General features: G+C 36.7%; 2 protein-coding genes across 2 annotated transcripts in view; both read right to left on the bottom strand.

The window, feature by feature from the left end:
- Nucleotides 1-21,575, bottom strand: part of LOC145283927 (uncharacterized) — a 170,240-nt gene that overhangs the window by 110,702 nt on the left and 37,963 nt on the right. The window contains exon 12 of the mRNA XM_080133027.1: nucleotides 19,462-19,560. Coding sequence (XP_079989153.1) covers nucleotides 19,462-19,560 — 99 coding nt within the window. The remainder of the gene's footprint in view (nucleotides 1-19,461; nucleotides 19,561-21,575) is intronic.
- On the bottom strand, nucleotides 1,145-17,290 carry LOC145284071 (uncharacterized). Its single transcript, XM_080133142.1, has 5 exons — nucleotides 13,829-17,290; nucleotides 12,473-12,985; nucleotides 11,006-11,680; nucleotides 8,210-8,905; nucleotides 1,145-6,109 (listed from the first exon to the last, which is right to left on the bottom strand). The coding sequence occupies exons 1-5, from the start codon at nucleotides 17,087-17,089 to the stop codon at nucleotides 1,145-1,147; spliced, it is 10,110 nt and encodes a 3,369-aa protein (XP_079989268.1). The 5' UTR covers nucleotides 17,090-17,290.

A 21,575-nucleotide genomic window follows, 5' to 3' on the forward strand; every position in this document is an offset into this window, starting at 1 on the left:
TGGATCTCAAAACTATGATGATGTTGTTATAAAAGTTAGGTTTGTACAAAGAGATGGTATCTCATGATGAACTAAGTTTTCTGTAATAGCTATTCTAATATTATTTGGATTATTCAGAATACTGTTCTCATCTTGAATATTATTCTCACAACATTTTAACAGGTGAAACCATCAGCCTTTTTCAGGTGCATCTCGCCAAACTCTAGAATGTTGTGTTGAACTCGGGAATCAGTATGGAATTTCGAATGGAACACTACTTAATCCATGGTGGCAGCTTGCTCTAATTCTGTCAGCCAACAGATGTACATGTTAAGCAATAATCAGTTTTAAGTGACAATCTTATGGAGGATACTAAAAATATAATTACGAATTAAAACTTTTAACCAGTCATGGCTGATAGATAACAGTAGTTTGATTAATCTTGGGGATTCTTGGGCTAAATGGTGGAGGGGCAAATTATGGACTTAGTCATTTCTTTTTTTGCATGGTGAAAAACTCAAATTTACATATGTTAAGGCTTAAAACTGCACCGTTTGTTCATTTTCACCAGGATTTGACGTCCCCTAAGGACTATTGGAGTTAAATGACGGGGGGTGGGTGCAAATGCTGAACTTAGTCATTTTTTTATGCCTCGTTCACTGTGCACTTACGGAGGACCATGCATGCTTCACTTTTTTATTTGCTATTCGTTTTGTAGCAAGATGAAATATGGTATATAATGAAGCTAATCATATGCCTGTCACTGAAACAATTTCAAAGATAGCATGGTGAGAAAAAGTAGTGTCTATATTTTTATGTTTTCTCTACTTTTGATTTTTTGCATATTCGTTAAAACATGGAGTGTTATAATACTCCATTGTAGGAATTGCTAGTCTTATGATAGCTTTTGATAATTTTAATAAATAACTGTTTTTGTAATAGATACTAATTTAATCATTATTATATTAGTAACATGTTTAATATTTTTTTCATAATTCAAAGAAATGGTATATAAAATGTGGATTAAATTTCACAATATAAGATTAATAATTTGTGTTGCAGACGGAATTATACAGAAACCTTTAATTAGAGGAAGTAAGGTTTATCTATAAGGTGTATGTTATAGTAGGAAATATTATAGTACCAAATGTATCCTCATAGTGATTTACCACACCAAGTTGTGGCAACTATGAACTAATATTCTACCTGAAATAAATTGTGTGACATGAGGTCGAGTTGTACTTAAAAATGATGTTCTCTCAGGTGTTGTCGATGCCCAAAGTACAAAATGAATTTCCGTCGCTAGAGTTGCTTCTGGTTTAGGAATTATTGCGGGTGATGGTGTTGTTTCTTGTGCTAGTGTTCTTGGAACTGATGTTATTTCGAATGCTAATGTTGTGTTGAATTCAGGTAATATTTCTGTTGATTTAATTCCTGATAATGGCATTGTTAAGGCTGGTATTGTTTTGGAAGCTGGTGTTTGTCTCAGTTCTGGTGTTATTTCATGAGCTAGTGTTATTGCTGGTTCTTGTATTGTTTCTAGCATAGTTGTTTCTGGTAGTGATGTTGATCTTGGTACCTTGGTTGACTCTAGTGTTGTTGTCTCTTGTAATGTTGTTGCTTCTGGTGCTGGTGTTGTTCCTGATGATTGCGTTGTTTTTAGTACAAGTTGTGTGGTTTCTAGTACAAGTGTGGTCGTTGGTTCCTGTGTTGTTTGAGATGCTGTTGTTGTCTCTGGTTCTGTTGTTGTTTCTTGAGCCGTTGTTGTTTCTGGTGAATATGCTGTTTTTTGTAGCATTGTTGTTTCTGATGTTGTTATTGTTTCTTGTGCCATTGTTGATTCAGGTGGTAATGCTGTTCCAAAAACTTGTGTGGTTCTTGGTGCTGATGTTGAACCTGGTGGTTGTGTTATTTCTGGTGCAAATGTTGTTGTTAGTTTCTGTGTTGTTTGATGTGCTGTTGTTGTCTTTGGTGCTGCTGTGGTTTCTGTAGCTGTTGTTTCTGTTGATGATGATGTTCTTTGTACTGATGTTGTCTCTGGTTCTGTTTTTGTAACTTGTACTGTTGTTGATTTGGGTACTGATGTTGTTCCAGGTGCTTGTGTAATTTCTGGTGCTTGTGTAGTTTTTGGTGCATGTGTTATTAGTTGCTGTGTTGTTTGAGGTGCTGTTGTTGTCTCCGGTTCAGTTGTTGTTCCTTGAGCTGTTGTTGTTTCTGGAGATGATGTCATTCTTTGTATGGTAGTTGTTATTGGTGCTGTTATTGTTGCTAGCATTGTTGTTGGTTGGGGTGCTGTCATTGTCTCTGGTTCTGTTGCTTTTTGAGCTGTTGTTGTTTCCTGTGATGTTGTTGTTTCTGGTTTTATCATTGTTTCTGGTGCTGATGTCATTCCAGGTGCTGTTGTTGTTTCTGGTGGTAAGGTTTTTGCTGGTTCCTGTGTGGGTTTTGGTGCAAATGTTGTTGTTGGTTCCTGTATTGTTTGAAGTATTGTTATCTGAAGTTCTGTTATTTCTTGAGCTCTTGTCGTTTCTTGATACGATATTGTTTTTTGGACTGTTGTTGTATCTGGTACTGTTATTGTTTCTGCTGATGTGGTTGATTTAAATGCTAATGTTGTTTCAGGTGCATGTGTTGTTTCTGGGGCAAGTATTGTTGTTGCTTCCCATGTTGTTTGAGGTGCTGTGGTTGTCTCTGGTGCTACGGTTGTTTTTTTAACTGTTGTTGTTTCTGGTGATGATGTTGTTCTTTGTACCATTGTTATTTCAGGTCCTTGTGTTGTTTCTTGTACAAGGGTTGTTGTTGGTTCCAGTGTTGTTGGAGACGCTGTTGGTGTTTCTGGTTCTGTTGTTGTTTCTAGAAGTGTTGTTGTCTCAGGTGATGATGTTTTTTGTACTGTTGTTTTCTGTAGTGCTATTGTTGTGTCTGGTGCTGATGTTGTTCCAGGTATTTGTGTTTTTTCTGGTGCTAAGATTATTCCTGGTGCTTTTGTGGGGTTTCGTACAACTGTTGTTAGTGTTTCCTGTGTTATTTGGGGTGCTATTGTTGTCTCCAGTTCTGTTATTGTTTCTTGAGCTGTTGCTGTTTCTTGTGTTGTTGTTGTTTTTAGTTTTGCTTTTGTTTCTGGTACTGATGTTGTTCCAGATATTTTTGTGGTTTCTGGTGCAAGTGTTGTTGCTGGTTTCCATGTTGTTTGAGGTGCTGTTGTTGTCTCTGGTTCCTGTGTTGTTTGAGGTGCTATTGATGTCTTTGATTCTGATGTTGACTCTTCAGCTTTTGTTGTTTCTGGTGTTGATGTTGTTTCAGGTTCTTGTGCTGTTTCTGGTGCTAATGTTGTTCCTGGTGTTTTTGAGGTTTCTGGCACAAGTATTGTAGTTGTTTCCTGTGTTGTTTGGGGTGCTGATGTCTTTGTTTTTTTTATTGTTTTTTGAGTAGTTGTTGTTTCTAGTGATGCTGTTGTTTCTGGTTCCATTTTTGTTTCTGGTTCTGAGGTTTCTCCTGATGCTTTTGTGGTTTCTGGCGCCAATCTTGTCATTGGTTCCTGTGTTGTTTGGATTGCTGTTGGTGATGATGTTGTTATTTGTACAGCTGTTGTCTCGGGTTTTGTTGTTGTTTCAAGCACTTTTGTTGTTTCTAGTGCAAGTGTGGTTGTTGTCTCTGGTTCTGTTGTTGTTTGTTGAGTTATTTTTGTTTCTAGTGATGTTGTTATCATTGCTGCTGTTGTGGTTTCTGTTGCTGAAGATGTTTCAAGTTCTAGTGAGGTTTCTAGTGCTGACGTTGTACCTGGTGATTTAGTTGTTTCTGGTGAACGTGTTGTCGTTGGTTCCTGTGCTAGTAGATGTACTGTTGTTGTCTCTGGTTCTGTTGTTGTTTGTTGAGCTGTTATTGTTGTTTTTGGTGCTGTTGTTATTTCTGGTAATGATGTTGTTCCAGATGCTTGTGTAGTTTCTGGTGCAAGAGTTGTTGTGTGCACTTGTATTGTTTGGGGTGCTGTTGTTATGTTTGGTTCTGTAGTTGTTTGTTTAGCTGTTGTTGTTTCTGGTGCTGATCTTGTTTCAGGTGATTCGGAGGTTTCTGGCACGGACATTGTACCTGTTGGTTTTGTTGTTTTTGGTGAAAGTGTTGTTGATTCCTGTGTGGTTAAAAAAACTGTTGTCTCTGGTTCTTTGGTTATTTGTAGAGTTGTTGTAATTTCTGGAAATGATGCTGTTCCACGTGCTTGTGTTGTTTCTGGTGTCAGTGTTGTTGTTAGTACCTGCGTTGTTTGGGGTTCTGTTGTTGTTTGTTGAGCTGTTGTTGTTTCTGGTGATGATATTGTTGTTTGTAGCATTGTTGTTCCTGGTGCTGTTGTTGTTTCTTCTGCTGTTGTTAATTTAAGTGTTGTTGTTGTTTCTTCTGCTGTTGTGAATTCAGTTGCTGATATTGTCCGAGGTGGTTGTGTTGTTTCTGGTATCGAGGTTGGTTCTGGTGCAAGTGATGTTGTTAGTACCTGTGTTGTTTGGGATTCTGTTGTTGTTTGTTGAGCTGTTGTTGTTTCTGGTGATGGTATTGTTGTTTGTAGCATTGTTGTTTCTGATGCTGTTGTTAATTTAAGTGCTGTTGGTGTTTCTTCTGCTGTTGTGAATTCAGTTGCTGATGTTGTCCCAGGTGGTTGTGTTATTTCTGGTATTGAGGTTGTTTCTGGTGCGTTTGTTGTTTCTGGTGCAAATGTTGTTGTTAGTATCTGTGTTGTTTGAGGTTCTGTTATTGTTTGTTGAGCTGTTGTTGTTTCTGGAGATGATATTGTTGTTTGTAGCATTGTTGTTTCTGGTGCTGTTGTTGTTTCTTCTGCTGTTGTGAATTCAGTTGCTGATGTTGTCTCAGGTGGTTGTGTTGTTTCTGGTATTGAGGTTATTTCTGCTGCGTTTGTTGTTTCTGGTGTAAGTGTTGTTGTTAGTACCTGTGTTGTTTGTGGTTGTGTTGTTGTTTGTTGAGCTGTTGTTGTTTCTGGTGATGATATTGTTGTTTGTAGCATTGTTGTTCCTGGTGCTGTTGTAGTTTCTTCTGCTGTTATTAATTCAAGTGCTGTTGTTGTTTCTTCTGCTGTTGTGAATTCAGTTGCTGATGTTGTCCCAGGTGGTTGTGTTGTTTCTGGTATTGAGGTTGTTTCTGGTGCGTTTGTTGTTTCAGGTGCAAGTGTTGTTGTACGTATGTGTGTTGTTTGTGGTTCTGTTGTTGTTTGTTGAGCTGTTGTTGTTTCTGGTGATGATATTGTTGTTTGTAGCATTGTTGTTTCTGGTGCTGCTGTTGTTTTTTCTGCTGTTGTTGATTTAAGTGTTGTTGTTGTTTCTTCTGCTGTTGTGAATTCAGTTGCTGATGTTGTCTCAGGTAATTGTGTTGTTTCTGGTATTGAGGTTATTTCTGGTGCGTGTGTTGTTTCTGGTGCAAGTGTTGTTGTTAGTACCCGTGTTGTTTTTGGTTCTGTTGTTGTTTGTTGAGCTGTTGTTGTTTCTGGTGATGATATTGTTGTTTGTAGCATTGTTGTTTCTGGTGCTGTTGTTGTTTCCTCTGCTGTTGTTAATGTAAGTGCTGCTGTTGTTTCTTCTGCTGTTGTGAATTCAGTTGCTGATGTTGTCTGAGGTAGTTCTGTTGTTTCTGGTATTGAGGTTGTTTCTGGTGCAAGTGTTGTTTCTGGTGCAAGTGTTGTTGTTAGTACCTGTGTTGTTTTTGGTTCTGTTGTTGTTTGTTGAGCTGTTGTTGTTTCTGGTGATGCTATTGTTGTATGTAGCATAGTTGTTTCTGGTGCTGTTGTTGTTTCGTCTGCTGTTGTTAATTCAGTTGCTGATGTTGTCTCCGGTAGTTCTGTTGTTTCTGGTATTGAGGTTGTTTCTGGTGCATGTGTTGTTTCTGGTGCAAGTGTTGTTGTTGTTAGTACCTGTGTTGTTTTTGGTTCTGTTGTTGTTTGTTGAGATGTTGTTGTTTCTGGTGATGATATTGTTGTATGTAGCATAGTTGTTTCTGGTGCTGTTGTTGTTTCTTCTGCTGTTGTGAATTCAGTTGCTGATGTTGTCTCAGGTAGTTCTGTTGTTTCTGGTATTGAGGTTGTTTCAGGTGCATGTGTTGTTTCTGGTTCAAGTGTTGTTGTTGTTAGTACCTGTGTTGTTTGTTGTTCTGTTGTTGTTTGTTTAGCTGTTGTTGTTTCTGGTGATGATATTGTTGTTTGTAGCATTGTTGTTTCTGGTGCTGTTGTTGTTTCTTCTGCTGTTGTGAATTCAGTTGCTGATGTTGTCCCAGGTGGTTGTGTTGTTTCTGGTATTGAGGTTGTTTCTGGTGCAAGTGTTGTTTCAGGTGCAAGTGTTGTTGTGAGTATGTGTGTTGTGTGGGGTTCTGTTGTTGATTGTTGAGCTGTTGTTAGTTTAAGTGCCGTTGTTGTTTCTTCTGCTGTTGTGAATTCAGTTGCTGATGTTGTCTCAGGTAGTTCTGTTGTTTCTGGTATTGAGGTTGTTTCTGGTGTGTGTGTTGTTTCTCGTGCAAGTGTTGTTGTTGTAAGTACCTGTGTTGTTTGTGGTTCTGTTGTTGTTTGTTGAGCTGTTGTTGTTTCTGGTGATGATATTGTTGTTTGTAGCATTGTTGTTTCTGGTGATGATATTGTTGTTTGTAGCATTGTTGTTTCTGGTGCTGTTGTTGTTTCTTCTGCTGTTGTGAATTTAGTTGCTGATGTTGTCCCAGGTGGTTGTGTTGTTTCTGGTATTGAGGTTGTTTCTGGTGCATATGTTGTTTCTGGTGTAAGTGTTGTTGTTTGTACCTGTGTTGTTTTTGGTTCTGTTGTTGTTTGTTGAGCTGTTGTTGTTTCTGGTGATGATATTGTTGTTTGTAGCATTGTTGTTTCTGGTGCTGTTGTTGTTTCTTCTGCTGTTGTTAATTTAAGTGCTGTTGTTGTTTCTTCTGCTGTTGTGAATTCAGTTGCTGATGTTGTCTCAGGTAGTTCTGTTGTTTCTGGTGTTGAGGTTGTTTCTGGTACGTGTGTTGTTTCTGGTGCAACTGTAATTGTTGTTAGTACCTGTGTTGTTTGTGGTTCTGTTGTTGTTTGTTGAGCTGTTGTTGTTTCTGGTGATGATATTGTTGTTTGTAGCATTGTTATTTCTGGTGCTGTTGTTGTTTCCTCTGCTGTTGTGAATTCAGCTGCTGATGTTGTCCCAGGTGGTTGTGTTGTTTCTGGTATTGAGGTTGTTTCTGGTGCAAGTGTTGTTTCAGGTGCAAGTGTTGTTGTGATTATGTGTGTTGTTTGTGGTTCTGTTGTTGATTGTATAGCTGTTGTTGTTTCTGGTGATGATATTGTTGTTTGTAGCATTGTTGTTTCTGGTACTGTTGTTGTTTTTTCTTCTGCTGTTAATTTAAGTGTTGTTGTTTTTTCTTTTGCTGTTGTGAATTCAGTTGCTGATGTTGTCTCAGCTTGTTGTGTTGTTTCTGGTATTGAGGTTGTTTCTGGTGCAAGTGTTGTTTCTGGTGCAAGTGTTGTTGTAAGTACCTGTGTGGTTTGTAGGTCTATTATTGTTTGTTGAGCTGTTGTTGTTTCTGGTGATGATATTGTTGTTTGTAGCATTGTTGTTTCTGGTGCTGTTGTTGTTTCTTCTGCTGTTGTGAATTCAGTTGCTGATGTTGTCCCAGGTGGTTGTGTTGTTTCTGGTATTGAGGTTGTTTCTGGTGCAAGTGTTGTTTCAGGTGCAAGTGTTGTTGTGGTTATGTGTGTTGTGTGTGGTTCTGTTGTTGTTTGTTGAGCTGTTGTTATTTCTGGTGATGATATTGTTGTTTGTAGCATTGTTGTTTCTGGTTCTGTTATCGTTTTTTCTTCTGTTGTTAATTTAAGTGCTGTTGTTGTTTCTTCTGCTGTTGTGAATTCAGTTGCTGATGTTGTCTCCAGTAGTTCTGTTGTTTCTGGTATTGAGGTTGTTTCTGGTGCGTGTGTTGTTTCTGGTGCAAGTGTTGTTGTTGTTAGTACCTGTGTTGTTTTTGGTTCTGTTGTTGTTTGTTGAACTGTTGTTGTTTTTGGTGATGATATTGTTGTTTGTAGCATTGTTGTTACTGGTGCTGTTGTTGTTTCTTCTGCTGTTGTTAATTTAAGTGCTGTTGTTGTTTCTTCTGCTGTTGTGAATTCAGTTGCTGATGTTGTCTCAGGTAGTTCTGTTGTTTCTGGTATTGAGGTTGTTTCTGGTGCGTGTGTTGTTTCTGGTGCAACTGTTGTTGTTGTTAGTACCTGTGTTGTTTGTGGTTCTGTGTTTGTTTGTTGAGCTGTTGTTGTTTCTGGTGATGATATTGTTGTTTGTAGCATTGTTGTTTCTGGTGATGATATTGTTGTTTGTAGAATTGTTGTTTCTTGTGCCGTTGTTGTTTCTTCTGCTGTTGTGAATTCAGTTGCTGATGTTGTCTCAGGTGGTTGTGTTGTTTCTGGTATTGGGGTTGTTTCTGGTGTATGTGTTGTTTCTGGTGTATGTGTTGTTTCTGGTGCAAGTGTTGTTGTTAGTACCTGTGTTGTTTGGGATTCTGTTGTTGTTTGTTGAGCTGTTGTTGTTTCTGGTGATGATATTGTTGTTTGTAGCATTGTTGTTTCTGGTGCTGTTGTTGTTTCTTCTGCTGTTGTAAATTTAAGTGCTGTTGTTGTTTCTTCTGCTGTTGTGAATTCAGTTGCTGATGTTGTCTCAGGTTGTTGTGTTGTTTCTGGTATTGAGGTTGTTTCTGGTGATTGTGTTGTTTCTGGTGCAAGTGTTGTTGTTGTTAGTAGCTTTGTTGTTTGTGGTTGTGTTGTTGTTTGTTGAGCTGTTGTTGTTTCTGGTGATGATATTGTTGTTTGTAGCATTGTTGTTTCTGGTGCTGTTGTTGTTTGTTGAGCTGTTGTTAGTTTAAGTGCTGTTATTGTTTCTTCTGCTGTTGTGAATTCAGTTGCTGATGTTGTCTCAGGTGGTTGTGTTGTTTCTGGTATTGAGGTTGTTTCTGGTGCAAGTGTTGTAGTTTGTACTTGTGTTGTTTGTGGTTCTGTTGTTGTTTGTTGAGCTGTTGTTGTTTCTGGTGAGGATATTGTTGTTTGTAGCATTGTTGTTTCTGGTGCTGTTGTTGTTTCTTCTGCTGTTGTGAATTCAGTTGCTGATGTTGTCTCAGGTGGTTGTGTTGTTTCTGGTATTGAAGTTGTTTCTGGTGCATGTGTTGTTTCTGGTGCAAGTGTTGTTGTTAGTACCTGTGTTGTTTGGGATTCGGTTGTTGTTTGTTGAGCTGTTGTTGTTTCTGGAGATGATATTGTTGTTTGTAGCATTGTTGTTTCTGGTGCTGCTTTTGTTTCGTCTTCTGTTGTAAATTTAAGGGCTGTTGTAGTTTCTTCTGCTGTTGTGAATTCAGTTGCTGATGTTGTCTCAGGTGGTTGTGTTGTTTCTGGTATCGAGGTTGTTTCTGGTGCGTGTGTGGTATCTGGTGCATATGTTGTCGTTAGAACCCGTGTTGTTTGTGGTTCTGTTGTTGTTTGTTGAGCTGTTGTTGTTTCTGTTGATGATATTGTTGTTTGTAGCATTGTTGTTTCTGGTGCTGTTGTTGTTTCTTCTGCTGTTGTTAATTTAAGTGCTGTTGTTGTTTCTTCTGCTGTTGTGAATTCAGTTGCTGATGTTGTCTCAGGTGGTTGTGTTGTTTCTGGTATCGAGGTTGCTTCTGGTGCGTGTGTTGTTTCTGATGCATATGTTGTCGTTAGAACCCGTGTTGTTTGTGGTTCTGTTGTTGTTTGTTGAGCTGTTGTTGTTTCTGGTGATGATATTTTTGTTTGTAGCATTGTTGTTTCTGGTGCTGTTGTTGTTTCTTCTGCTGTTGTTAATTTAAGTGCTGTTGTTGTTTCTTCTGCTGTTGTGAATTCAGTTGCTGATGTTGTCTCAGGTGGTTGTGTTGTTTCTGGCATTGAGGTGATTTCTGGTACAAGTGTTGTTTCTGGTGCAAGTGTTGTTGTTAGTACCTGTGTTGTTTGTGGTTCTGTTGTTGTTTGTTGAGCTGTTGTTGTTTCTGGTGATGATATTGTTGTTTGTAGCATTGTTGTTTCTGGTGCTGTTGTTGTTTCTTCTGCTGTTGTTAATGTAAGTGCTGTTGTTGTTTCTTCTGCTGTTGTGAATTCAGTTGCTGATGTTGTCTCAGGTGGTTGTGTTGTTTCTGGTATTGAGGTTGTTTCTGGTGCAAGTGTTGTTGTTAGTACCTGTGTTGTTTGTGGTTCTGTTGTTGTTTGTTGAGCTGTTGTTGTTTCTGGTGATGATATTGTTGTTTGTAGCATTGTTGTTTTTGGTGCTGTTGTTGTTTCTTCTGCTGTTGTTAATTTAAGTGCAGTTGTTGTTTCTTCTGCTGTTATGAATTCAGTTGCTGATGTTGTTCCAGGTGGTTGTGTTGTTTCTGGTATTAAGGTTGTTTCTGGTGCAAGTTTTGTTGTTAGAAACCGTGTTGTTTGAGGTTCTGTTGTTGTTTGTTGAGCTGTTGTTGTTTCTGGTGATGATATTGTTGTTTGTAGCATTGTTGTTTCTGGTGCTGTTGTTGTTTCTTCTGCTGTTGTAAATTTAAGTGCTGTTGTTGTTTCTTCTGCTGTTGTGAATTCAGTTGCTGATGTTGTCTCAGGTGGTTGTGTTGTTTCTGGTATTGAGGTTGTTTCTGGTGCGTGTGTTGTTTCTGGTGATAGTGTTGTTGTTGTTAGTACCTGTGTTGTTTGTGGTTCTGTTGTTGTTTGTTGAGCTGTTGTTGTTTCTGGTGACGATATTGTTGTTTGTAGCATTGTTATTTCTGGTGCTGTTGTTGTTTCTTCTGCTGTTGTAAATTTAAGTGCTGTTGTTGTTTCTTCTGCTGTTGTGAATTCAGTTGCTGATGTTGTCTCAGGTTGTTGTGTTGTTTCTGGTATTGAGGTTGTTTCTGGTGCAAGTGTTGTTTCTGGTGCAAGTGCTGTTGTTAGTACGTGTGTGGTTTGTGGTTGTGTTGTTGTTTGTTGAGCTGTTGTTGTTTCTGGTGATGATATTGTTGTTTGTAGCATTGTCGTTTCTGGTGCTGTTGTTGTTTCTCCTGGTGTTGTTAATTTTAGTGCTGTTGTTGTTTCTTCTGCTGTTGTGAATTCAGTTGCTGATGTTGTCTCAGGTGGTTCTGTAGTTTCTGGTATTGAAGTTGTTTCTTGTGCAAGTGTTGTTTCTGGTGCAAGTGTTGTTGTTAGTACCTGTGTTGTTTGTGATTCGGTTGTTGTTTGTTGAGCTGTTGTTGTTTCTGGAGATGATATTTTTGTTTGTAGCATTGTTGTTTCTGGTGCTGTTGTTGTTTCGTCTTCTGTTGTAAATTTAAGGGCTGTTGTAGTTTCTTCTGCTGTTGTGAATTCAGTTGCTGATGTTGTCTCAGGTGGTTGTGTTGTTTCTGGCATTGAGGTGATTTCTGGTACAAGTGTTGTTTCTGGTGCAAGTGTTGTTGTTAGTACCTGTGTTGTTTGTGGTTCTGTTGTTGTTTGTTGAGCTGTTGTTGTTTCAGGTGATGATATTGTTGTTTGTAGCATTGTTGTTTCTGGTGCTGTTGTTGTTTCTTCTGCTGTTGTTAATGTAAGTGCTGTTGTTGTTTCTTCTGCTGTTGTGAATTCAGTTGCTGATGTTGTCTCAGGTGGTTGTGTTGTTTCTGGTATTGAGGTTGTTACTGGTGCAAGTGTTGTTTCTGGTGATAGTGTTGTTGTTGTTGTTGTTAGTACCTGTGTGGTTTGGGGTTCTGTTGTTTGTTGAGCTGTCGTTGTTTCTGGTGATGATATTGTTTTTTGTAGCGTTGTTGTCTCTGGTGCTGTTGTTGTTTCTTCTGCTGTTGTAAATTTAAGTGCTGTTGTTGTTTCTTCTGCTGTTGTAAATTTAAGTGCTGTCGTTGTTTCTGGTGATGATATTGTTGTTTGTAGCATTGTTGTCTCTGGTGCTGTTGTTGTTTCTTCTGCTGTTGTAAATTTAAGTGCTGTTGTTGTTTCTTCTGCTGTTGTAAATTCAGTAACTGATGTTGTCCCAGGTGGTTGTGTTGTTTCTGGTATTGAGGTTGTTTCTGGTGCAAGTGTTGTTTCTGGTGCATATGTTGTCGTTAGAACCCGTGTTGTTTGTGGTTCTGTTGTTGTTTGTTGAGCTGTTGTTGTTTCTGGTGATGATATTGTTGTTTGTAGCATTGTTGTTTCTGGTGCTGTTGTTGTTTCTTCTGCTGTTGTAAATTTAAGTGCTGTTGTTGTTTCTTCTGCTGTTGTGAATTCAGTTGCTGATGTTGTCTCAGGTGGTTGTGTTGTTTCTGCTATTGAGGTTGTTTCTGGTGCGTGTGTTGTTTCTGGTGATAGTGTTGCTGTTGTTAGTACCTGTGTTGTTTGTGGTTCTGTTGTTGTTTGTTGAGCTGTTGTTGTTTCTGGTGATGATATTGTTGTTTGTAGCATTGTTATTTCTGGTGCTGTTGTTGTTTCTTCTGCTGTTGTAAATTTAAGTGCTGTTGTTGTTTCTTCTGCTGTTGTGAATTCAGTTGCTGATGTTGTCTCAGGTGGTTGTGTTGTTTCTGGTATTGAGGTTGTTTCTGGTGCAAGTGTTGTTTCTGGTGCAAGTGTTGTTGTTAGTACGTGTGTGGTTTGTGGTTGTGTTGTTGTTTGTTGAGATGTTGTTGTTTCTGGTGATAATATTGTTGTTTGTAGCATTGTTGTTTCTGGTGCTGTTGTTGTTTCTCCTGGTGTTGTTAATTTTAGTGCTGTTGTTGTTTCTTCTGCTGTTGTGAATTCAGTTGCTGATGTTGTCTCAGGTGGTTCTGTAGTTTCTGGTATTGAAGTTGTTTCTGGTGCAAGTGTTGTTTCTGGTGCAAGTGTTGTTGTAAGTACCTGTGTTGTTTGTGATTCGGTTGTTGTTTGTTGAGCTGTTGTTGTTTCTGGAGATGATATTGTTTTTTGTAGCATTGTTGTTTCTGGTGCTGTTGTTGTTTCGTCTTCTGTTGTAAATTTAAGGGCTGTTGTAGTTTCTTCTGCTGTTGTGAATTCAGTTGCTGATGTTGTCTCAGGTGGTTGTGTTGTTTCTGGTATCGAGGTTGTTTCTGGTGCGTGTGTGGTTTCTGGTGCATATGTTGTCGTTAGAACCCGTGTTGTTTGTGGTTCTGTTGTTGTTTGTTGAGCTGTTGTTGTTTCTGGTGATGATATTTTTGTTTGTAGCATTGTTGTTTCTGGTGCTGTTGTTGTTTCTTCTGCTGTTGTTAATTTAAGTGCTGTTGTTGTTTCTTCTGCTGTTGTGAATTCAGTTGCTGATGTTGTCTCAGGTGGTTGTGTTGTTTCTGGCATTGAGGTGATTTCTGGTACAAGTGTTGTTTCTGGTGCAAGTGTTGTTGTTAGTACCTGTGTTGTTTGTGGTTCTGTTGTTGTTTGTTGAGCTGTTGTTGTTTCTGGTGATGATATTGTTGTTTGTAGCATTGTTGTTTCTGGTGCTGTTGTTGTTTCTTCTGCTGTTGTTAATGTAAGTGCTGTTGTTGTTTCTTCTGCTGTTGTGAATTCAGTTGCTGATGTTGTCTCAGGTGGTTGTGTTGTTTCTGGTATTGAGGTTGTTACTGGTGCAAGTGTTGTTTCTGGTGATAGTGTTGTTGTTGTTGTTGTTAGTACCTGTGTGGTTTGGGGTTCTGTTGTTTGTTGAGCTGTCGTTGTTTCTGCTGATGATATTGTTGTTTGTAGCATTGTTGTCTCTGGTGCTGTTGTTGTTTCTTCTGCTGTTGTAAATTTAAGTGCTGTTGTTGTTTCTTCTGCTGTTGTAAATTTAAGTGCTGTCGTTGTTTCTGGTGATGATATTGTTGTTTGTAGCATTGTTGTCTCTGGTGCTGTTGTTGTTTCTTCTGCTGTTGTAAATTTAAGTGCTGTTGTTGTTTCTTCTGCTGTTGTTAATTCAGTTGCTGATGTTGTCCCAGGTGGTTGTGTTGTTTCTGGTATTGAGGTTGTTTCTGGTGCAAGTGTTGTTTCTGGTGCAAGTGTTGTTGTTAGAACCCGTGTTGTTTGTGGTTCTGTTGTTGTTTGTTGAACTGTTGTTGTTTCTGGTGATGATATTGTTGTTTGTAGCATTGTTGTTTCTGGTGCTGGTGTTGTTTTTTCTTCTGTTGTAAATTTAAGTGCTGTTGTTGTTTCTTCTGCTGTTGTGAATTCAGTTGCTGATGTTGTCCCAGGTTGTTGTGTTGTTTCTGGTATTGAGGTTGTTTCTGGTGCGTGTGTTATTTCTGGTGCCAGTGATGTTGTTTGTACCTGTGTTGTTTGTGGTTCTGTTGTTGTTTGTTGAGCTGTTGTTGTTTCTGGTGATGATATTATTGTTTGTAGCATTGTTGTTTCTGGTGCTGTTGTTGTTTCTTCTGCTGTTGTTAATTTAAGTGCTGTTGTTGTTTCTTCTGCTGTTGTGAATTCAGTTGCTGATGTTGTTCCAGGTGGTTGTGTTGTTTCTGGTATTGAGGTTGTTCTGGTTCTTTGTGCTTGTGTTATTTCTGGTGCAAGAATTGTTGTTGGTCCATATGTTGTTTGCGGTTCTGTTGTTGTCTCTGGTTCTGTGGTTTTTTTATGAGCTGTTTTTGTTTCTGATAATGATGTTTTTTGTAGCGTTGTTGTCTTTTGTGCTCTTGTTGTTTTATGTTCTTCTGTGGATTTAGGCACCAATGTTGTTCCAGGTGCTTGTGTTGTGACTGGTGCTATTGTTGTGGACTTGTTTGCTGTTGTTGTTACTTGTCTTTTTGTTGTTCCTTGTTTGTATGTCATTTCTGGTGATGATGAGCTTGGCATTGTACTTGCCTTTGGTGCTATTATTGTTTCTGGTTCTGTCGTTTCTGGTGATGATGATACTGGTTCATGTGTGTCCTCTGTTTTTGTTGTTCTTTCTCGTGCTGGTGTTTTCAATGGTTCTGCTGTTTCTGGTGCTGGTGTTGTTCCTGGTGTTTGTATTGTTTCTGGTGTTGATTTTGTTCCCACATTCTGTGTTGTTACTTGTGCTGGTGTTGTTTCTGGTGATGTTATTGTTTTTACTGTTGTTGACTTTTGTGCTGTGGTTGTTTTCGGCACTAGTGTTGTTGCTGGTGCTCTTCTTGTCTCTGGTGCTGGTGTTGTTTCTGTTGGTATAGTCGTTTCTGGTGTTAGTGTTGTTCTTTTTAGTGTTGTTGTCTCTAGTGTTGCAGTTGTTTTTCGTGCTGTCTTTTCTGGTGACGATGTCCTTGGTTTCTGTGTTGTTACTTGTACTGTTTTTGTTGTTCTTTGTAATGCTGTTGTCTCGGGTTTTGTCATAGATTCTTTTGTTGTTGTTTCCGGTGCCAGTCTTGTTCCTGGTGCTTGTGTGGTTACTGGTGCTGGTGTTATTTCTGCTGCTGTTGTTGATTTTCGTGATAGGGTTGTTCTATGTGCCATTGTTGATTTTGTTGTTGTTACTTTGGCTATTGTTGTTTCAGATGCTTGTGTTGTTTCTAGGGTTAAGGTTGTTACTGCTACCTGTGATGTTTTTGGTGCCAGTGTTGTTTGTGGTCTCTGAGATGTTTCTGGTGTTTTTTTTGTTTCTTGTGCTGTTGTTGCTAGTGCTAGTATTATTTCAGATGCTGGTGTTTTTCTTGATTTCTGTGTTGTTTCTGCTGCTGTTGATGTTTTGGGTGATGATAGTATCATTTGTACTGCTGTTCTCATGTGTTTGAGCATTGTTGTTGTTTCCTGCGCTAGTGTTGTTCCTGGTGCTTGTGTTGTTCGTGGTTTCTGTGTTGTTTCAAGTATTGTTTTTGTTTTTTGTGCTTGTGTTGGTCCTTTAACTTGTGTTGTTTCTTGTGCTTGTGTCGTTTCTAGTTCATGTGTTGTTTTACATGTTGTTATTATTTCAGATGATGATAATGTTCTTTGTATTGTTGTTGTCTTTGATGTTTTTGCTGCATCTTGAGCTTTTGTTGTTTGTGGTACTGGTGTTGTCCCAGGACCTTGTGTAATTTCTGGTGCTGAGGTTGTTCTTGGTACTTGTGTTGTTTCTAGTTCTGGTGTTGTCCCTGGTTTTTGTGTTGTTTCTGGTGATGATGGGTTTTTTCTTACCATTGCGGTCACTGGTGCTGTTGTTGTTTCTTGTGTTGCTGTTGTTTCCTGTGCTTTTGTTGTTTCTGGTGTTTGTGTTGTCTCCAGTACTTTTGTTGTTTTTTTTTCTGTTATTGTTACTTGTGTTGATCTTGTTGCTTGCACTGTCGTTGTCTCTGGTACTGTTATTATTTTTTGTCTTGTTCTTGTTTCTGGTGCTGAAGTTGTTCCTGCTGCTTGTGTAGTTACTGTTGTTGGTGTTGCTCCCGGTTTTTGTGCTGTTTCAGATGCTGTTATTGTTTCTTTTGATGATGTTTTTCTTTGTACTGTTGCCTCTGGTGCTTTTGTTGTTTCTTGCGTTGTTGTTGTTCTTATTGTTGCCGGCACTGATGTTGTTCCTGGTGCTTGTGTAATTTCTGGTGCTGAGGTTGTTTCTGATACTTGTTTTGTTACTGGTTTCAAAATTGTTGCTGGTGCTGTTGTTGTTGTTTCTGGTGATGATGATATATTTTGTGTCCTTGTTGTATCTAGTACTATTGTTGTTTTTGCTTTTTCTTGTGCAATTGTTTCAGGGGCTGTTGTTGTTCCTAGTGCTTGTGTTGTTTTTGAGGCTGAAGTTGTTCCTGGTGCTTGTGTTGTTCCTAGTGATGATGTAGTTCCTGATGCTTGTGTTGTTTTTGGTGATGAGATTGTTTCTAGTGCTAATGTTGTTTTGGGTGTTGTTTGTGTTGTCTTTGGGGCTAATGCTGTTCCTGGTGCTGTCCTTTGTTTTGGTGATGTTACTGGTGCTTGAGTTGCTTCTGGTGCTAGTATTGTCTTTTGTTCTCTTGTTGTTTCTGCTGCCGATGTTATTCTCGGTGATTGAGTTGTTATATGCACCATTGTTGTTTCTGGTTTTAGTGTTGTTCTTGTTACTCCTTGTGTCGTTACTGGTGTTGATGTTTTTTCTAGTACTAGCGTTGTCCCTAGTATTGTTTTTGGTCTTGTTATTATTTCCTGTGTTGATGATTTTTTTCCTGCAAATGTTGTCCTTGTCCGTGCAGGTTTTTCTTCTGAGAGCAATCTCATTCCTGGTACAGGTGTTTTTCCTGGTATTTTCATCATTGTAACTGAGTGTACATTTGATGTTCTCAACGGTGGTAATAATGTTGTTGAAAATGATAAAGCTCTTGATCTTGTCACTACCTTACCCGCAAACGATGTTTCAGTTGGTTCATCTACTCTTGTTGTTGGAACACTTAACTCTGTACCTGAGTTAAAGAATGTTCAATTGAGATAACACTTACCTCCTTATTTTCATATTACTTTATCATGAAATAATATATTATTTATTTTAATTTTGTATTGCAATGCATTTAATATATTAACGTCAGATAATTTCGAAATTCTCATGGTAGGAAATGTACTTTTAAGTAAAAACAGAAAACATATTCTGGTTTAACCATAATTAATTCCTAGAGTGAAAGCATTAAAAACAGTTACATGACAAAAGTATACACATGATGCTGAAAACGATAACCTTTTATAATACTTCTTATATATACTGGTCTGACTCAATTTATAACAAGGGATTCTATATGGGAAATGAAGGACTAAAACACAGAACGCCAAAAATCAAACGAACACATACAATTTAAGGATATGGTATGATGTTTATTCTATACGATTTAAAATTCCGAGGATACATACACGTATATACGTATAAAATCGGTTTCAAACATAGTAAGTGATATAACTTGGCTGATCGAAATAAATAGATACTGGGGCGTAATAAAACCAAAACCAACAACTCTGCGTAATAGTAGCTAGAGCAAGCATTGTTTGATTATAAAAATAATCGTCAAATAAACTGAAATCCATGCAACTGGCCTGTTGATTTTCCAAAGGATTGTAAAACAAACATTCTGAACAGTTTACTGACCATATTTTATTACTACTTTATATATATATATATATATATATATATATATATATATATATATATATATATATATATATATGTTTATTTTTAAGAAAAATAACACTTCGTTGTTAGGTTTCTAAATTTAAAAGAATTTTAAAAAGTGGAACTATATTTTAATCTCTAATCGCAGCCAACGTACATCACAAACGGACTTTTAATCTTGAGCCTTTAACATTGGGCAGATATTTTCACTGAACAAGAAAAATTGCCTTCGACAAGTACAAAAGAAAGAGAATGAAAAGAACATGGTTTGATTACTTACCCATTCTGCTTTTCTTTTTTTTTTTTTTTTTTTTTTAATTTTTTGTATTACCGTAAAAATTATATAATGAAACGCTCCCAAAAATTTTCTCGAATCCGATACAATTACAGATTCTTTTTTAAATTCCTGATTCAGATACAATCACCGATTTGGATTATTTTAAAATTCCATAATATGTAGTTGTAAAGTTGTTTTATTTATTTATTTATTTATTTATTATTATTATTATTATTATTATTATTATTATTATTATTATTAATAATAATAATAATAATAATAATAATAATAATAATAATAATAATAATAATGTTTTCTTGTCAGATTAACGTAAAAAATTATGCATACATTTTCGCCAACATAAAAATTACATTTTAGATCTATAGATTTTAATTTTAGTGACAGTGGAAAATCAATTTTTCTGATAACCCTAAACGTTCCAATTTTTCCGATTCCTGATTCCGATTCCGATTAATCGTCCCATTCTCAAACACAAAAAATGCACTTCACTGGGAGAGGGAGGGAACTATAGATGCTAATTTTATTGGGAATTTAAAACCAATATTTATTGGTTTATCATTAATATCAGCAATGGAAAAATATTTTTTTGACAGAAGCTAAACAAAAAAGCAAAAAGGTAAAGAATAGACACACATTTTTCTGACCTCCCCCCTCCAAAGTTCCGATTATTCCGATTCTAGATTCGGATTAATCGGGCCAACACTAATATATATATATATATATATATATATATATAAGGTAAATCTCTATATTCCAAATTTCAAGATGTTGACCATTTTACCGCTTATTTCTTTAAGTACATTGAAATGTGTTATTCTTGACAGCATCTGTTTCGTAGCGCAGGATCATTCATGTAATTATTATGTCAATTTTCAAATTTATTCCGCGCTTAACTCATCAAAAGAAAAAATAACTTATCAATTTTAAAAGAAAATAAAGGAATATGGCCACGATTGCATAACTCGAAATTGGAAGAGAAGTTGCAATTACTTTTCCATTTGTTACGCCATGTTTGAATATATATATATATATATATATATATATATATATATATATATATATATATATATATATATATATATATATTAGTTTTTGAACAATTTTAATTGTGCTGTTAACAAATATACAGTTGTCTGAATATGAACAGCTGTACTATTTTATATATTTTAGAAAAATGATGTAAGAGAAAAATGAACAAATTAATCGTAAATGCACCATTAAAATAAATCTTACTTTCAGGTGGAGTAGTCATGAAGAAAGGACTTGTAGTTGGTGGACCTTTTGTTGTTGTTGTAGGTAAAGCCAGGGTAGATGTTGTCCATCCAGATGTCACTGAAATACGTACACAGCATTAAAAATTATATTATACTGTTCTTTTTTATTTATTCCAGAATACAAAAAGAAAGGCGCTGTTTTACAATTTGTCATTGTTCTGAGGGAGACAACTCGTTCATTTGTTCACCTCATAATTTAGGACGCTAATAATGCTGTTAGTAAGTTTACACGAGCGGTTTACAAAAACATACTTTTATGCTTTTTTATTTTTTGGAGGGGTACATTCAATTATAGAAATTATATAGTTTTTTAACAGGTGCTTGCTTCTGCAGTTTAATTAACCGTTTTTCCGTAAGTAACGCGCCGACATTAACCGAGCAGAAGAACTGTTTAATATTTCACAAACATTCTTCTTACATGGGGGGGGGGGGCACCATACTTCCTGACGCCCCTACACCGCCCTTAGTAAATAGAATGTTTGTGAAATATTAAACGGTTCTTCTTTTCGGCTTGTCGGCGCGTTACTTACAGAAAAACTGTCAATTAAACTGCATATGCACCTGTTAAAAAAACTATACAAGTTTTATGATTGAATACCCCCCCCCCCCAAAAAAAAAACATTATGTTTTGTAAACCGCTCGTGTAAATTTACTGACAGTATTTATTAGCGTCCTAAATTATGAGATGAAAAAATGAACGAATCTCTTAGTAAAAGAGAGATATAATGACAAATTGTTAAACAGCGCCAAAGGAAATACATTCATATTAAAAAGAGTTCCACTTGAAAACTTTTATTCATAGCAGGAAACATTTTAAGAGATTAATGTAGTTTACTGCAAATCCAAGAAAGTTAGTTAAATTTCCATTCGCACAAGTAAAATCCAAGGGAATCGCGTAATTGGAAGATGGGCAAAATAATCCAAAAGGCAGAAATCCGTGGAATAATTCACAAATAGGTACAAGAAAAAGGGGAAAGAATTCCAATAATATTATTAAAAGAAAGATAAAATGTGCGTAATATATATATATATATATATATATATATATATATATATATATATATATATATATATATATATATATATATACTAGACTACCTGTGACCCGTTGTGTCAGTATGTTATATTAGCTATGGAATTCATGTATGAGCGTGACACTTGTGACGTAAAGAAAATAGTTTTTTTTTGACATAACAGAAACATTTCTATGAAAGTATATTGAAATGAAAAATCACGGACAGATCGCTCAAACATGAAAAAAATCCTCTCCATTCGTGTAAAGTTACCTATTTTTCCGAATAATCGCTAAAAATCGAAAATTAAACATGATTTTTGTACGCCGACGAAAGTCATTTAGCAGCAAAAACGCACATGAACCTACCGATGAGAAATATAAGAATGAAAAACCCATATTGGAATCCTTTAACCAAGTTATAGAAACTTAAAATCTAAAAAACAAAAAAATTAATAAAACCTGAAGCAAAAAAATAAAACCTAAATAAATAAAATAAAACTAATATTGAAACAGATTAGTAAATGTGTCAACATATTCACCGTTTTCTCACAACTATTTTGTATCTAGAAATGTAAACAAAAAATAAGGAAGGAAGGAAGGAAGGAAGGAAGGAAAAGGGACCAATAGAGAGTAGTAGTAGTAGTAGTCTTGGCTTTACTACAATTGTTTTTATGTTTTGTCAACGGGTTAAAGTTGTTTAGTTTTAAGAAAACAGCGACAGTATAGTTGTAATAAAGAATAGTTGCAAAACACCCCCATTCTTCTCATGTTTATTTAACATGGGAAGAATGGGGGTGTTTTGCAACTAATTTCGAAATAATAACGTTATTTCAGTGCGCTGGTCAAAATCTGCAAAAGAAGCGATTTGCGCAACCGGATGTTGTAAACCGGAAAGTGGGTTACATCACTCATTACAAGGTCATTTGAGTTATGTATATATATATATATATATATATATATATATATATATATATATATATACGTATATTTATTTATATTTTACATGTATTGTGTTCTTACTTGCATCAGCATGATTCAGTAGAGAATTCATGTTGAAA

This window comes from Euprymna scolopes, chromosome 8, assembly GCF_053919585.1.
Source record: "Euprymna scolopes isolate OS-2025 chromosome 8, ASM5391958v1, whole genome shotgun sequence".
Lineage (NCBI taxonomy): Eukaryota > Metazoa > Mollusca > Cephalopoda > Sepiida > Sepiolidae > Euprymna > Euprymna scolopes.